General features: G+C 37.4%; 1 protein-coding gene across 1 annotated transcript; it reads right to left on the bottom strand.

The window, feature by feature from the left end:
• Positions 1-3,235: 3,235 nt before the first annotated feature.
• LOC140343972 (vomeronasal type-2 receptor 26-like) lies at positions 3,236-14,026 on the bottom strand. Its single transcript, XM_072430881.1, has 5 exons — positions 13,883-14,026; positions 10,487-11,296; positions 7,905-8,117; positions 5,833-5,959; positions 3,236-4,167 (listed from the first exon to the last, which is right to left on the bottom strand). Exons 1-5 carry the CDS (start codon positions 14,024-14,026, stop codon positions 3,236-3,238), a joined length of 2,226 nt encoding a protein of 741 aa, XP_072286982.1.
• Between the last annotated feature and the right edge of the window lie 3,647 nt (positions 14,027-17,673).

Genomic DNA, 17,673 nt, shown 5'->3' with positions numbered 1-17,673 from the left:
ATCCCTAGACCAAATACATTCCAGGTTTGCTGGATCACTCAGCTTCACTGATGAAAGTCTATCCTCTCCAGCCTTGGAGAGCTTTAATAAATCAGGCCTACTGTGTATACACATTATCAGTTTGTGCTGTAACCCCTATTGAATTAACAAAGCATGTCACATGAGTTTTTGCTTCTGAAAATGATAGAAAGTTTAAAGCCCTTGTCTTCCTTTCCTTTTTGCTTTTGCTCTACGAAGACTTGCTGCTCCATTTTGCATTATTTGTGCCTTTTGTAATGAATGCTACTCAGCATTACCTACTTCCTGCGTGCCCAGGGTGTCACAGTCATGACCTATGTGCATGCATCATCACAGTACTGCATAGAAAAGAAAAGGCAAAATAAATAATTGTAGAAAGGACCTTAAGAAATAATGTCAGGGCAAACATGTATGATTATTGTGTGTGTACAATTACCAGCTACTTTATTAGGTACATCTTGCTTGTATCGGATTGGACCTCTTTTTGCCATTACTGCATCATCTATGGTAGATGTCATCCTATACTCCTTCCTTATCCACTTCATTAAAAGTAAATGTACCTAAACAGTTTTCTATTATTGAATTGCAGACACCTAGGAAGAGACCTTTCTTTGGGTTGCATTGTTGTGGGATGAGATTAGTGTCCCAGACATCAAAGACTTCAGAATAACAAACATTTAACTGGTAGGAAAGGTCATACAAGTTCACAGGCATCCCATAATGACATTTAATGGGGGCTATTGAATCCCATTATGTGTACTGATGTCTCAAAGTTTTAATTGAAATAACACATTTGTGAATTAAAATTGTTAGGTTCCTCCTCGTTTTTTGTACAACAAGAATTCATGGAGATTCAGGATGAGTACCTGGAAATATTTTTAAAATGTTTGCATATATATATATTGTTTTTTTGTGGAGTTTGCTGGAAGATTACTATTCTGGAAACACAACAGGAAGTGAGCAGGCTTCTCCAAAAGATGCATGGAGCAGATTTTAATTCAGATTCTCATCTGATTTGTGATCCAATAAAACATAGTGAAATGACTATGGACTAAGCTAAGCTTATTCTACTGACTGGATGTGAGAGTGATTTTTTGGGGGGATATAATGGGTTGTATGCAGATTGGATATATGGGTAACATCAAAAGTACACAAACTATCATGCATATGAGCATGTTGGGACCTCTGTCAGAATTCCAATTGTTTCTCTCCAGGAAAACTGGATCAAAAGGGCTGTTGCACAGAGTTTTGGGACTTTCGACCAATTGATTACCGATCAGAATTAAATCAATTTTATCATTCAAGGACAAAAGTCGAAATGGATTCTGCTTGTGCGTACTAGACTTTGGACAATTGACCTGAAATAGGTTTCCTCTTGAATTGCATGACTTCCCCGTGCAATCAAATGGTCACTGGGACAGAGAAGGTGAATCTCTCCAAGAGGGACAAAACAAACAAAAACTTTACCTTGTCAGATCGAATTTGTAAGCTGAAGGAAAATTTAGCATCTGACCAATATTCCTGGGTTTCCTTCAATTGTGAATAGATTGGATGTGCTTGTAAAATTTGGTTTACAGTGTATTGTATATTTCCAATCTAATTCTTATTGGTACTTCCAATGGATTACCAGTCATATTGATCAGATTAGTTGGTTAAGCACAAAATTAGCACAAGGATCTGCTTGTATGTACTAGGCCTAATACTAATCTATCAAACACCTATTAAAGCTACTGACACCCAATCTCAACTCTAAAGCTATGTACACATGTGCATGGGAAGGATCTTTAACGATCCAATGACTAACGACTGCACGATGCTTGATTGAGTGCTGTACATACCGCACCATTTTGCTCTATGGAGAGGGAAGGGGAGAATGAAGGAGCGGCACCCAGCTGCGCTCTCACTTGCATTACAATTGTTCGTCGTCCATCGTCCGTGGATCCGCCAGGACGGTTGTTCGAACGATGGATGACGAGCGCTGTACACACGCCAGATTCTCGACCAATATCATCACTGAGCCGATTATCGGCCGAGAACTATTGCACATGTGTACCCAGCCTAACACACAGGTTATTTTTAACATTAAACATTGGCATTAGTATAAGTCACTTATTGGTTTGCTCTACCTAACAGCCTGTGCACACCATTGCAGTACAGTAACATTTTTTAACACACAATTGCACATTGATGCAATGCATTGCCCTGGTACCCCAGTGCATCTTTTATTTTCAAAACAAATGCATGAATTACAATGCACTGCACTGTCAAAAATGCTGCATACATGATTTTTGCATCATCAGACCGGTTATTCATATGAATAAGTTGCCGTAACTTAATACATTTAAACACACTGTAGTGGAATTGATCTCTAATGGTAACCCTTGTACAGCTCCATGTGTCTGGCAGTTGTTGGAAAGACCTGTAAATGTGTTTCCAGAGTAAGCAAAACAGAGATGTGAAAAGTTTATCGACTTCTTATTTCACAAAGCAAAATCACCTAAGGTTTGCTTTCTGGAGAGGAAGACAATGGGATTTATTTCCAAGTCAGTGATTACTGAACTGAGTGTTCTTCTGTGTCTTGTAATAACTGCAAGGCATACTTGCTTGCTTCTGTTTTGGCATATTGATCTTACAATATCTTTCATTCATTTGGCAGGTGCTTAAGGGTTGTTTTTCCTATTTTAGAAAGCTGTAAAGTTCTGCTTCAATGGCTTAATCCAGCTGTTTTCAAACTCATAAAAATTAACTTTTGTTTAAAATACTTTATTTAGAAATCTGTAGCAAGCCCATTATACTCTATCTGAATGTTAATACACAAGCTTTAGCATTAATAATATAACTCATCTTCCATTATCTCTTATCGTGTTACTCTTATGTCAAATAATTAGAGAATTCAGAAGCAACAATAGGACAAAAGTGCACCATCTTTTTTAATTACCTAGGTCTCTTGTATATATTTCAAATTTGAGTAACTGGAACTGTCAAATTCGCTTACATGGGTAACTCAGATCCTGATTTCTGAACTGTCAAGAAACTCAGAGCCCTTTATTGTGCAAAAAAAAATGAAAAAATATTTTAAGTAATTGTTCTATTATTTAAAATTGTTCGACTCTTCCTGAATAGTGGTTAAAGCGTAGGCAGGTAGGCTCAGCTTTCTGTTATTATGACCCCTTAAGCTGTATAATTGCCTGGGATAGTCTGACTTGTATAAATAAAGCTATTGTTGCCTCTGACTGATACATTTTCTAGGTACCTTCAGGTTTGTAGATTTTATATAGGCGGCCCTGGTTTTACTTGGTTTACAGAATATAATATAACATTTGGGAAAGAAAATGCAGACCTGAACCCCAGCTCCAGATACCAAGATAGCAAATAACTCTACAGCTATCGTATACTTTCCTTTTGTGCTGATATAGGTTGGTATGAAGGTGACCCAGACACTAAAGAAAACCAACATGCTGAATGTAATATATTTTGCTTCATTATAAGCGCTAGGCAAATTCCTGGCAAGGACGGCAATCACTAAACATCCCAAGGCCAGACAACCGATGAATGCCAACATTATATATAAGCCAAGTCGTTCTTCACATTCTATGATTATATACCCAGGATGTGAGTGGAAATCGTGTATTGGCATGGGTGGACCAGTTCCTATCCACACAGCACAGATCAGGGCTTGAAGAAAGGATGATAGCCCAACAAGTAAACATGGGAACTTTTGTCCTATGAATCTTCTCATTTGGCCTCCAGGTTTGGTGGCATGGAAGGCCAAAACTACAAGAATGGTTTTGGCTAACAATGAGGACACAGAAACAGCAAAGGACATGCCAAATATTGGTTGTCGCAGCATGCAAGTTATTTTCCTTGGGATTCCAATGAAGACCAAGCAGCTGGAGAACGTTACAGTGAGGGACAGGAGGAGGACCAAGCTGAGTTTTCTGTTGGTGGCTTTTATGACTGAAGTGTTTTTGTAGTGGATGAAAATGGCCAAGATAAAGAAAGAATTTACAGAGAGAACAACAGCGCTTATAGCTAAGAATCCACCAAGCAGTTCTTGGTAGGACAGATAGGTTATTTGCTTTTGTACACATTTATCTTTGTTTTTATTTGGCCATTGTTCCTTATGGCATTTCAAACAGTGGATCATATCTGAAAATAGAAGCAAAGAGAAAAAGTACACAGCAAAATACAGCAATAGAGGAGATTTCTCATGAATTATTTGTGCAAATATTGGTATTAATTACCATAGAAGTAGCAATCAGGTGGAAAAATGTTTCTATCAATAGAGTAAGCTTCGTAAGTGCCATACCTTACCTTAGCTTTCACACATGTGCCTTTCTGTAGACCTTCATTGGCTACAAGTGCTAGCCCTTCTTAGAGGATGCTGATATATATTAGTTTGAAATATATAAAGTAGTTGTGTTTGAATGTACATTTTATTTTGAAAATCTCTTACCGGTAATTATTAATTAGTTGAAAGTTAAAGTTTACTCATGGCACACCCTTGCTGGAGCTGCTAATGTGGGTTCTCCTTGGGTGGAATAGATCAAGTCAGGCTATATCAGTTTTTAAAGTCTAGAGATTTATTAAAATTGCAAGACGCTTAAGAAAGAGTGATGTAGAATGCTCTAACTAGATGGCTATCTCATAATCTGGAGAGGTGAGTATCTCATTCTGCCTTACTGTCAAGTTCCCCAAAGATCGATCACCTCAAGGAGCACAAATATATGTGGATTTCAAATGACCTCTAAAATTAGTCGGTCTTAGATACTCAAGGCTAAAGCTACGTACACACGTCCAACGGTTCTCGGCCAATATCGGGCAATAATCTGGCGTGTGTACAGCGCCAGTCATTAACTGTCCGAGCGACCGTCCTGGCGGATCCACGGATGATGAACGACTAACAATCCTAATGCAAAGGAAGAGAGAACCAGCAGCAAGGTGCCGCTCTGTCGCTCTCCCCCCTCTGCATAGAGCAGAATGGTGCTGTATGTACAGCACTCGTTCATGCATCGTGCAATAATAGTCGTTGGAAAAGATGGTGAAAGATCCTTTCCATCGACTATTATTGCACATGTGTATGCGGCTTATTACTACGTTTAACCATTTCTAGATAGGATAGCCCCACTCCTGGGGTATAAGTGAGCTTGAGGAGTCCTATCCTCTTTAGGAGCTGGACTTTCCCTGGCCAGGCTACTCTTCACCACCTAGGCCTCCAGACAGACCCAAGCCCTACAATATGCTATTTCCAGAGCCATGGCTGGGCTAGGCCAGGTCTCACAAGTTTCTCCTCTTTACTTCATGGCTTAACTTCTGCTCCAGGGCTGTCCTCAAATATTTAGCTCTTCTTTTCAGCCCTCCTCTACCTTTAGGGATTGTGTGAGATAGACAAAACATCCCTCTACCGGTTGAAAAATCTTACCAGCAACCGGGAACAAACAAGACTAGGGGAATTATCCTAAACAGGAACAAATCAATTCTATGGCTGGCATATGGGTAAGCCACAGAAATATCTAAACTTAGGCTGGGTGCCTTCCCTTAGTAAAGTGTCTCTATATGTCCTTAAAACCTTCTAAAATGTCAATAGGAATGAAACCCAGGAACTTGGAAGTGCTTATATAACCAGCACATTAGTTAGGGAGTCTGGTAAATTCTAAAACCCAATAACCTATAAAGGTTCAGGAGCCATAGGAAATCTAATAGGGATGTGAATACTCAAATCCCAAAAATCAAACGTAGGCTGCTTCTGATACTAGTTGTGATATGCAGCCTACCAAATGTTACAGATGGGATTCACTTCTTTTAGGTTCTTACCAGTTTGATTGGTAATCTTTCCTGTAGGACAGGGAACACAATCATAGCAGCAGACTTCCTTTCCTGGTTGTATTGTTTTCCTGAACCCTGGTCCACAGCTTGGACTGCAAACAGAACGTGGCAACACCTACAGCAGGAATCAGAACCAGGGACATGGCATTAAGTGATACTGTCTGACTTTTGGTAAAGCTGACTCTAGCAATTGATGCTTTTATTTTTTTCAATTAATTACCCGAGATCCTAAAAGACTGTAATAATATTTTTTGTATTTATTTAAATAAACCTGCAAACATTTCTAGAACCACTGTTTCTTTTTCTCTCTGTATCCTCAGAAAAATTCACTCTCTTTCGTTGTCCTAATCATCATTGTCATCGGGAATCAAAGTTGGGGGAAAGTTCTCACCACACCATGAATATAGAGAAAATCTTTCAATGGGCAAACTTGTTCTTGTAACAACTGCCTAATAGAGTATTAATATTGGAAAGATGGATATGAAGGTGATCCAGACACTAAAGAAGAATAAATTAAGGCATATAGACCAATAATAAGAAATATCCTTAAAAAGACGTAAATGGTTAAAAGGGCAACATTTTAGCCTTCCCCTACTCAAGCTAAAAAACATTAGGTTTGAACTTTAGACTTTAACTTAACATGCATTGTGAAAAGACCTTAAGTAAATGTTGCATGCATTATGTAAACTACACACAGTAAGGTATGCAACACTTAACAGGTTCCCTGTTTTACCTTTGAATACGAATGGCTCTTTGTGCAGACATACCCCTGCCTTAGGTAATACCTAAGCATAGGTTTTATTCCAGAAACACCAACTTCCCCAAACTTTTGTTTTAGCATGCAATACAAGATAGTATGCTGCACAGTCAATGCTGGTTTTAGGCAAAATTAGGTCTCGGGCAAAATAAAATGTAGAGTTCCCATATGTACAACATTTCACTGTCATTCTGCTATTCTTTGACCTTTTTAATTGGAAATACGTTCATATTATTTGGTGTGCACCCGTACAACATTTCCTTTTAAACAGATGTAGATCCAAGATAATAAATAGGTAAACAGAAGGCATGGCACAATTAGATGACAATGTGTTAAATGAAAACGGGCCTAAAATGAAAAAACAAACACCTGGAGGTAGTACTATTTCACAAAAGAGACCTGCCTTGTTTGTTATGTCAAAACACGAACTCCCTGGCCTGCAACCATGGATAATGTAATTCCTGCACACGGACAAGGGTTACATCATCCACCGTGAAGACGGCGCATGGGTCCTGCCCAGGGTAAGTATGTGCCATATTGGGCGAGTGTGTTTTATGTTATGGCAGAAGCTCAACACCCACCAAACAGTTTATTTCTGCTTTAATAAATATTTCTATGTATAAAATTATGTGCTATTGTGAAAAAGTAAAAAGAAGCACCATTAATACTGAATTTTAGCCTTTTCATAGTGTCATTGGCATAACTACTCCTTCTTACTATTCTGTTCAAGTAGTATCTTCTCAAAGGCAACCTTTACAAAAAAATTGTGGGTTGCCATCATTAGGTTCCTTCCCAAAATGCTGGATTCTTAAGAGCTGAACTTATATTTTGTGCTAAAGACTTTTTATAGTTGTTAGGATGCTGAAACATAAGGACAGTCAGGCACAAAGCATTTTCATGAGAAGTCAGAAATGATAGCTCCTTATTTTTTTATTATAGATTTCCATTTAAATAAATGCTGATGTTTAGGTGTCATAAAAGTACTTTTCACTTACACTAAAAATGATGATAGGGTAATGGTCCCATTTAATAAACTCAACACAGGGAACCTCTGCACTCACTGATCTTTACTGAATCAAGTCAATTCTGTTTGAATTGTCCCTAGTTAATAAAAAAAATACTTATTAATAATATTAATCCTAGGACAAAAAAAGTTATGAAAGTGTTGTGAGAACTGACACTTTTTACAGGAATATCGTCTCCATTAATATACATCAGAAAGAATGCAATTGTTAGAGAAATCCCTACATTGCTAAGGACTATGCCGTATTAACCTCTATGGGCGATATACCATTGAATTTACCTGATTAAAGTAGACAGGCCACACTACTGCAGACTCATCCACAAAGATATCTGTAAATGTAAGTTTTCCAACATGAAGGCTTCTAAGTTTCTTTTTGTGGTTACTAATCCAATTAACCAGATCATAATCACCAGCAGCATCTCCGTATTTATCAAAGTAAATGAGTTCTCTTGCTGTGTTAGTAAAATTAACTCTCTTTAAGAAGAATTTAAGCTGCAGAGAGGTAAAACGAGAAGTATTTACGTAATTTTTTATTGTAGCCCCTATATTGTGACTATAGATAGGGAGATCATATATTAGGAAAACCAAACCATGATTTTATTTGCATAAACCCACACTTTGAGCCTGATTTATTTCTATAAGACTGAAGAAAATAGACTGTAATGGGAGAATCTGGGTGATCCAACAAACTTGAAATGCAATGAAGTTGCAAATGATTTTTTAAGAAATCCATCCCAGGATTGCTGCATCACCCAGGTTCATCCATGTAGTCCATCTTCTCCAGTCTTGGAAAACTTTATTATGTCAGGATCTGCCTGTTTTTTTTTTTTTTTTAATTAACAAATTGGACACATTTTTGACCAATGATGGATAAGGCTTACGGGTTATTTTTATCATTTTACAGCATAATTCACAATTATCAGGAGATATAAACATTACATTAGCATTGCCTGATTATTGTTATTACACAGTATTTATATAGCACCAACATAATACGCAGTGCTGTACTTACCCATGTCACAAGCTGTCCCTCAAAGGAGCTCACAATCTAATGTCCCTACCAAAGTCATATGTCATTACCACAGTCTAAGCACCCAAAAGAAACCCACGCAAACACAAGGAGAACATACAAACTCCATGCAGATAGCATCCTGCCCGAGATCAGAACCTGGGACCTAGCACTGCAAAGGCCACACTGGCCAAACAAGGAACTAGAATGATGATATTGTCATGCCATACAGAATATATATAATGTGTGTTTTGACTTTTGTACAAAAAATACTTAAAATCACCAATATAAAAAGTATATTGTATTATAAATGTATTTTAAATTATATTATGTATTTTAAATGTATTATACATTATAAATGTATTTTACATTCATACAGTGTTTTCTGTGCTGGGGAAGGTTCTCTTATGTTTCTACTTTCCTAGAAACTTGTCTAACAACAATAACAAAAAAGTAAAATGTAAAGACAGAAAACATACACTACCACTACTAACTCTCTCAATGGCAATGCCACACATGAACCTTTGCTTTTTACAATCCTGATCATTTTATACCTCTTGTACAGGGTTGTCTGTCAGTAAACCACTGTCAGAAAATGTTCATATGTGACTCTCTCTTTTCTGAGTGTTCCCATGGCTTTGGCTGAAACAGGGTAATGGTTGGTAAAAAAGGTCTGATCCTCTTTAAAACAATTTAAAATAGATAGGCAATGCACAATAGTGTCTACATTTTGTGGAAATGCTATCAACAAAACAGGTTCATATTTTTAAAACAATAAATACTTTTATTCTCTAATTTAGCATTATAAAAAATGACAATGACCCAAATATCCAAGAAAGTACTGGCGCCTTTTTTTTTTCTTGGTAACTTTTAATCTAACACTGTGTACAAAAATAACGTTGTTTTGGAGCCCAGATCTATCCAAAGCAACATAAATAAATATTAAGACAAGGTGACAAAGAGTAAATGTTTTTTTTTGTTGTGCTGATTGGGTTGATGTTGGATTATTTTGTGTACCAGTGACAAAGGGGCAGTGGAAAGTAAAAGGGAGATCTCTCTAATGTAAACACGGCAACAAAAACTATTTTGTTTAAATGAATGGGAAACAGTTATAGCCCATTCCTTTCCTGGCAATTCCTATTACTTTAACTTCTTGTTCTGGATTATCAAAGACACAATGGGTGTCCTCAGTGGAGTGCCAATATTCTTTTTATAACTCTTGATCTATGTACACACGTGCAATAATTGTCGTTGGAAAAGATCTTTTATGATCCTCCATCTTTTTACGATCGTCCAACATCCGTGCATCCGCCAGGACAGTCGTTTGGGCGATGGATGACGAGCGCTGTACACACACCAGATTCTCGTCCGATATCAGCCCTGAGCCGATTATCGGATGAGAACCATTGCACATGTGTACCTAGCCTTAGATTGTAAGCTCTTCTGGGCAGGGTCCTCTCCTCCTCCTGTGTCACTGTCTGTATCTGTCTGTCATTTGCAACCCCTATTAATGTACAGCGCTGCATAATATGTTAGTGCTTTATAAATACAGTATAATAATAACATCCTACATATGACCATGTGTGACCTATATGTGATCCATGTACACTTTGATCTACCTACACTTTGAAAGGAAATGAGTTGTGTACAACAAATAATTTTGTGGAACACCCTAGATGTAATAAGTAGCATCTTTAAGACTCAGAAGAGCTATGTAGCACCATCTAGCAAATGTCTATAAAGTCTGAGCATCCCAGGTGATTTTTATATCAGCTGCTTTGCTCGCAATGTGTTGAATAGCTGCCCTAATTTATTTCTAGCTTTTTTTAAATTACATATTAAATAAAATCACCATCCATGGCTTTAGGTTGGTAAGGGCCGGTGATGTCCCCAGCCTGTGTTTCTCTAACCAGTATCTGGATGTCAATAAATCTTGAAGGGCATAAGCCAAAGCGTAGATTGCATTGTATAAACAATAACTTTCCACAAGTGTTTCAGCGCCCATCAACTTCTTCTTCTTCTCCAAATCATGTCTACATGTGTGATAAAGCACCTTTCCCTTGTGCTGGTTACAATGATACATGGAGGATTTAAATAGGATTATAAAGTTGGTATTGTCATATTGTTCCAAAGTTGTGTTCCATAAAAACTCCATCAGCCCAGGGACTTCATGTTTCATTAACTGAATACCCAGATTTCCATGAAAGGGACTGAGGTCAAGATTATCAATCGTGGGAGTCAGAAGGTGGCCCATATCTGTCAGGAAGATCCAGACTTTCTTAGAGATTGGTAGTTTGTGCAATAACAAGTATAACTCATATGTAAACTCCAAATCAGCCCAGAAAACAATAACAGTTGCTGAGGAGGCTGTGATAATATGGGCAATTCTTACATATTCACTGTTCAGATATTTAGTGGAACTCAAAAACTTTTTGATGAAGGCTATACAGCCCCCTCCATGGATGATGGAGGCTTTAATTGTTTGAATCGCATTTTCATTGGATTCAGAATCTGAATGAAGAATTCCAACCCACTTCCAGCCAAAGTATTTCAGCACCAAATTTACAATATTTTGTAGATGAATGGCACTAGGGACTGTTCTAAAGAAGTACGGGAACTTCTGAGTGTCACTAAGGAGAGGGTCAGTGGCACCATAACTGATCTGTAAATATAAAAAAAATATGTTGTGATTATACTGTAATCATTTCTTTTATAATCTGTTCTAAATTCCAAAACACAAATAGACGCAGTGGCTGCGGAAGTTTTCATTTTTCAGCTTAATAAATATGAAAAATATTGGTACCATCTTAGGCTATGTACACATATGCAATAATAGTCATTGGAAAGGATCATGAAAAATCCTTTCCAATGACAAACGACTGCACAATGTATGAACGAGTTCTGTACATACAGCACCGTTCTGCTCTATGGAGAGGGGAGGAGGAGATTGATGGAACGGCACCCGCTGCGCTCTCTCTCCTTCACTTCCATTAGGATCATTCGTCGTCCATCATCCATGGATCCATCCAACCATGGATCCGCCAGGACAGTCGTTTGGACGATGGATGACAAGCGCTGTACACATGCAAGATTCTCATCCGATGTCAGCCCTGAGCCCATTATTGGACGAGAACCATTGCACTTGTCTACCTAGCCTTAGGGCTCTTGGTGCATCAACCAGCTGATCCTATACAATTTAATTTGTAAATGTAATTCTGTTCCAATTCACATGTTTAGTGGTGATTTATTGTATTTCTGTACATACCTTTATTTCCATTCTGTTGTCCAGCATAGTAAAGAGGATGTTGACCCTCAGAGACACGGATTACTGTATTTTATTTATAGTTTAAGTTAAAGATTATATATTTGTTTGTTAATATAATTTGATGTTTCCATACCTACAACCACCTCCTTTTTTGTCACCCCCGCCCCCCCATTCCCTGATTTTGTATAAATAGGTAAAAGACAAATGGATCTGTAGATGGACATGATACTCTCATTGTTTAACAAAACTTTCCAACTTTTCCACTGTTGTTATTCTTTATATATTAATCTTGCGGAATGGAAATGTTCACAGTGATTCAATAATTTATTTTATGTTATTTTATTGTATTTCCCTTCCCTCAGTTTGAAATTCTATAATAAAAATTGTTAACAAAATACAGAAAATACCTGTTGATTTTCCCGGAAGTTCTGTGTCCTTATCACTTTCTGTGAGTTTAAAAAGAATCATAAAGCACCTTTGTTAAGCTGCATACACACGTGCAATTATTGTCGTGGGAAAGGATCCTTCACGATTTTTCCAACTACTTAGGACTGCACGATGCATGAACGAGTGTTGTACATACTGCTTTATGGAGAGGGGAGGGGGAGAACGATGGAGCGGAACCCTGCTGTGCGCTCTCCCCCTTCCCTTGTATTGGGATCATTCATCGTTCATCGTCCGTGGATCCGCCAAGACGGACGGTGATTCGGACGATGGATGACGGGCGCTGTACACACTCCAGATTCTCGTCCGATATCGGCACTGAGCCTATTATCGGACAAGAACCTTTGGACGTGTGTACGTAGCTTTAGCCCTAAGCTAAGGAACCATGAATGTCACCTGTAGGACCATGTAAACATGTTGAAAACAATCTATGTTGATTCTTTTCAGTGATAGCTGAATGAACTGAGCATTGTAAACACAGAGCCAATCTGAGCAAGCGACACCCTGCTGTGATCCCTCCATTGAAATTGTAACACATAGTATACTTAAAAAGAACCTAGGATTTCCTGTGCATCAAAACACAAGGTATACATTTACTTTTAGGCAAGTGACTACATTGAAATGACACAAATAAAAAGAAAAACACCGATACAGACACAACTTCAAACATGACCCATTAATGGCTTTATTAATTGATCAATTGTATAAAAAATGTATGTAAAGTAAAGAAAATTTATAAATCCTATATAGACTAAAAAAATGACTGTCCAGAGAAATGACACAGTGCTGCCCCTGCTAATCTATTCATTACGAGTAGACCTTGGATAGTGCCTGAACAAAGATGGCTCCATCCTGCTAGAGAGAAAGAAAGATAAATGTATTGTTGGACATTACTGTGATCTTTATTTTTTATTGCAGAAGGAACCGGAAATGTCCAATCAAGTTAGTCAAAGTCAGGTCGCCCAGAAGAGAGGAGCAGAAGATGATAGCGGCTCCCACAAAGGAGCATGGATAGCTAAGTATAAATGAAAACTTGTAACCAGAGAGGTGATCTCCCTACTGCAATAAAAAAAAACATACCTGCCTGATTGCAAGTTTTCATTTAAAGGTCTGGTTAAATTTTTTTATTTTTTTACAATAATTCCTGCCTTAAGTAGATAATAAGTTCATGCATATACTTATGAAAAAGTGTAAGCGGCTAGTTGTGAGCCTCCAGCACTTGTACTGTAAATGTTTGCAATTATTGGGCACTTTTAGAAGAGACATACAGTGTTAAAAGGCTTTTTATTTTTTATTTGTAACACTGGATCTCTAGAAATATTGTCCCACCTCCTAGATTGTAAGCTCTCCTGGGCAGGGTCCTCTCCTCCTCCCATGTCACTGTGTATTCGTATGTCATTTGTAACCCCTATTTATTGTACAGCGCTGCGTAATATGTTGGTGATATATTAATAATATTAAGAGTGAAGTGTCCATTGCAGGCTTGGGGAAATGTTCAGTATATTAAGGATCAAACTCTTATCTTTACAAAAACCTTACCTGTGGATACCCAAACATTCCAAATGTTTCAGCCACAAGAACAGATAGTATTGAGGAGGCAAATCCCGCTACAGCCATCAGATGCCCCTGGTTTTTGCACCTGTAGTTTGGAATGAGGAAGCCCCCACCAGTCAGTATTCTCATGTAGGCTTCCAGTGTTTTAGCCTCATTCCAATATGACTCAAAGAGGTGAAAGCCTAAGGAAATATTTGGCAGAAGGTCTCCATTTTTATTAATCTCTTCAGTAGCAAAAAGCAGCGTTAGGGCTACTTGATATTTTTCCTGAAAGATGCTGCAGAGGTAGGGAGATATTAGGAATAGCTTAAAAAGACACACGTCAAAATATTTAAATAGATACATTATGATACTAAGCAAAAAGTTGGATTGATAGATATACTGTATGACTAACAAATTTTAAAATTTATGTCACAGTTTACAGTATTGCAACTTATGTACACCTCTAGCCTTATAAAGTAGAGCTGCTGGCATCCATTAAGAACTCTATTTGCTTTGCTGCTTATAGAAAATTCCATGGCTTTACCCTGTTTACTGCACTTGCAGGATAATAAATATATACCGGTATGTATATATATATATATATATATATATATATCATGGTCTCTGCAAGGGATAAATGAAATTACCCCCCCCCCCTTATTACCCTTAAAGGGGTAAATGAAATGGTTTCTCCTCTGAGTCATATCACTAATTCATTTGGGTGTGTTCTTGTAACTTGTGATCTATCTTGCAGCAAAACAGTCACTATAACTTTTGTGTATGTAATATTTCATCTTTGCCTGACTAAAAAGAGTGTCAGGAAAGTTAAAAATTGTGTTTTTTAAACTCCTTTAATTAAGGACTTATCTAGAAAGTATTTGACATTGCTTTCAACTTCTATGACTACATCTACAAAGGGTTGCACCCATTTTAATGATGTCATGATTCATACAAAATAATCATAAAAAAGGAATACACAGTAATACATTTAAAACATTTGCCTGTTTTATACACAGCATAGCAGGAAAATGAATCCTGTGAATGTGCCAGAAACTCCGGAATCATTTTGTTTATATTTGCAACTGAGACAAATATTTTTGGGTAACAATGCTGTTTTTGGATTAAATTTCAAGAATTATATATTTTCTATTTATTTAAAGGAGAAAATAATTGAAATTTATTACTGCCTTCTCTGTTTTCTCTTGTTTGTCAAGGCACTAAAAGGGACTTTTTTTTTTACAAATGTGTAATTTTGTTACACAAACATAAACACATTAAATCATTGGAATCATATTGACACATTTAAAAGCACAATATATATTTATATATGTATATATAAAGTTAAATGAGGGTTGCTTGGGGCAAGGATTTGGGTAATAATGAAATGAAAGGGATACCAACAGGAAAAAAAGGCATTTTCCTCCCTTTTTGTGGTTTGCTTTAGCTTGATTTGAAGCCTGAGTTTTGTAGGAGGGACACATGGGGGCCACTGTTTTGGCAGCAGGAAGGTCACACTTTGACACACCACTGCTCTACAAAACGCCCCATAGGAAGATCCCCCAGGGCAGGCAACAATGTTTTGCCTAAATGTGTTGAATAAATATATTTTCAGGCTTTGGGACAAGAAAAGGAGTGGATAAAACTTGTGTTACAAGGATGTAATATTATTGATATAGCGCCTGACATATTACACAGTTCTGTACAAAGTCCACAGTCATATCACTGGCTGTCACTCAAAGGAGCTCACAATCTAATGTCCCCACCATAGTCATATGCCATTACCACAGTCTATGGTCAATTTTGGTGGAAAGCCAATTAACCTAATTGCATGTTTATGGAACGTGGGAGGAAACTGTAGTACCCAGAGGAAACCCATGCAAACGCGGGGAAAACCTACAAACTCCATGCAGATAGTGTTCTGGCCAGGATACATACCTGGGACCCAGCACTGCAAAGGCCAGAGTGCTAACCACTAAGCCACTGTGCTGCCCACAGATTTAATACTAACTGATTAGCCACAGCCTGAGGGAGCAGGTGATATGTTACATACATGTGTTATATGATCAAAATTGTATTATGTATGCTTTGACATCATTTTGTCATGTTTTTATTGTTTGTAAATAAAAATTGTATTTTTTTGTCTTTGTAAAAATTTTCTTTTGACCCTGAGTGGGATAATTTGAATGGTGTTTTTTAGCTTGATTTGTAAAACACGTTCAGAATCTGGGAAACATTCTGAAATATATAGCAGTGCCTAACTTTTAGGTTGTGTGAAGCAGCCTCTATGGAGAGATCCAAGGAGAAGCTGATTTCTGTGTTTTGATGGCAAACACAAACCAAACATTGTGGTCACAAAAAGGGGAAGAGTCCAGGAAGAAAGGTTTTCTCTAATGGCTACAGACTTTTAACTAATGGGCACTAAGTGAGCTCTAGGAGGTCCAAGCCCAGGGCTCTGCACTGAATATGTCCTGCAAGAGCCAAGGCTAGCAACTCCTGCAAAAAAAACATTGTGGTATGACATTACATAAATAAAAAAGAATACACCTATGTACATTTTATTACATTATATATTAAAGCAAAATGTTGAAACTTGCTAATCAAAAAATACAAACCATTATATGCATCCTTCTAGTTGCCCATGTCTCTTAACTTCTTTAACTCTATTTTTTAGAGACTGGCATGGTCTCTTAAAATATGGGTGCTGATTATTAACATTTTTATATGAATCTACTCACGCTTATAAATATTCTTAAGCATAATTTTGAAACTTACAACATTTTCCTATTTGGTAATGGCCTCCATTTAAACGTTAGCTTCCGATCTCTAGGTGTCAGTCCATGAATAGACACGATTGCACCAATCATTATTTGGCCTGGATGGTAGAAGCCTGGCATCACGCTTTTAGTTGTCACATTAATCACTGTTTTTTCCATAAAACATAGAGTATAGAACAATAAAAACAATGGCAGCAGCCTGTATATTTTGTATAGAAAACACATTGTGAGTCGTGGTCTTCAGATGGTATGAAGAAGGAAATGTTAAATTGTCGTCTGTTTATCACTGCAATATTTCTGTAGCACACGCTGTGTACACTACACATGCTGAAAGTGAAGGAAACCTCGTAATGTTCACATCAGATCAGACATCCAGTATTTAAAAGACTCGGGAGAGCTAGGATAAAATATTTATTTTCTATTTAATTATTTAAATTATAGGCTGATGTTATTTTTCTGTATAAAGAAGCAACAAAAAAGGAATTAGTAACCGCTCTTTCAAAAATGTAATTTTAGACTTGTTTGTGATATTACAATATGTATTTGTGTTTGTCAGAAGGGAAGCCTACCATCACATATATTTTTTGGTAATTGAATGGATGCTATAGAAATGAGTAAATGTAAGGGTCCTGATTTATTAAAGCTCCCCAAGGCTGGAGAGGATACACTTTCATCAGTGAAGCTGGGTCATCCAGCAAACCTAGAATTGATTTCCTAGAAGGCATTTGCTATTTGCTAGCAAATATTTTGAATCCTGGACCAGATCCATTCCAGGTTTGCTGTGTCACCCAGCTTCACCCATGTAAGTGTATCCTCTCCAGCCTTGGAGATCTTTCATAAATCAGGCCCAATATCTACATTATTATTATTAATATTATTAAACAGGATTTATATAGCGCCAACATATTACGCAGCGCTGTACATTAAAAAGGGATTGCAAATGACAGACTAATACAGACAGTGATACAGGAGGAGAGGACCCTGCCCCGAAGAGCTTACACTCTAGTAGGTGGGGGAATT

The sequence above is a fragment of the Pyxicephalus adspersus genome, chromosome Z, assembly GCF_032062135.1.
Source record: "Pyxicephalus adspersus chromosome Z, UCB_Pads_2.0, whole genome shotgun sequence".
Classification (NCBI taxonomy): Eukaryota; Metazoa; Chordata; class Amphibia; order Anura; family Pyxicephalidae; genus Pyxicephalus; species Pyxicephalus adspersus.
The sequence above is the reverse complement of the archived record's forward strand: the minus strand, read 5'-3'. Positions and strand labels throughout refer to the sequence as shown.

Bases quoted from the DNA above. Each gene is read 5' to 3' on its own strand.
- LOC140343972 (XM_072430881.1), bottom strand. From the start codon at position 14,026: ATGAGAATACTGACTGGTGGGGGCTTCCTCATTCCAAACTACAGGTGC. The intron at 5,960-7,904 runs GTAAATTCAATG...TTCCTGCTGTAG, and splicing joins GGCCTGTCTACTTTAATCAG to GTGTTGCCACGTTCTGTTTG. The intron at 4,168-5,832 runs GTAAGAACCTAA...TTCTATTTTCAG, and splicing joins AAAGATTACCAATCAAACTG to ATATGATCCACTGTTTGAAA.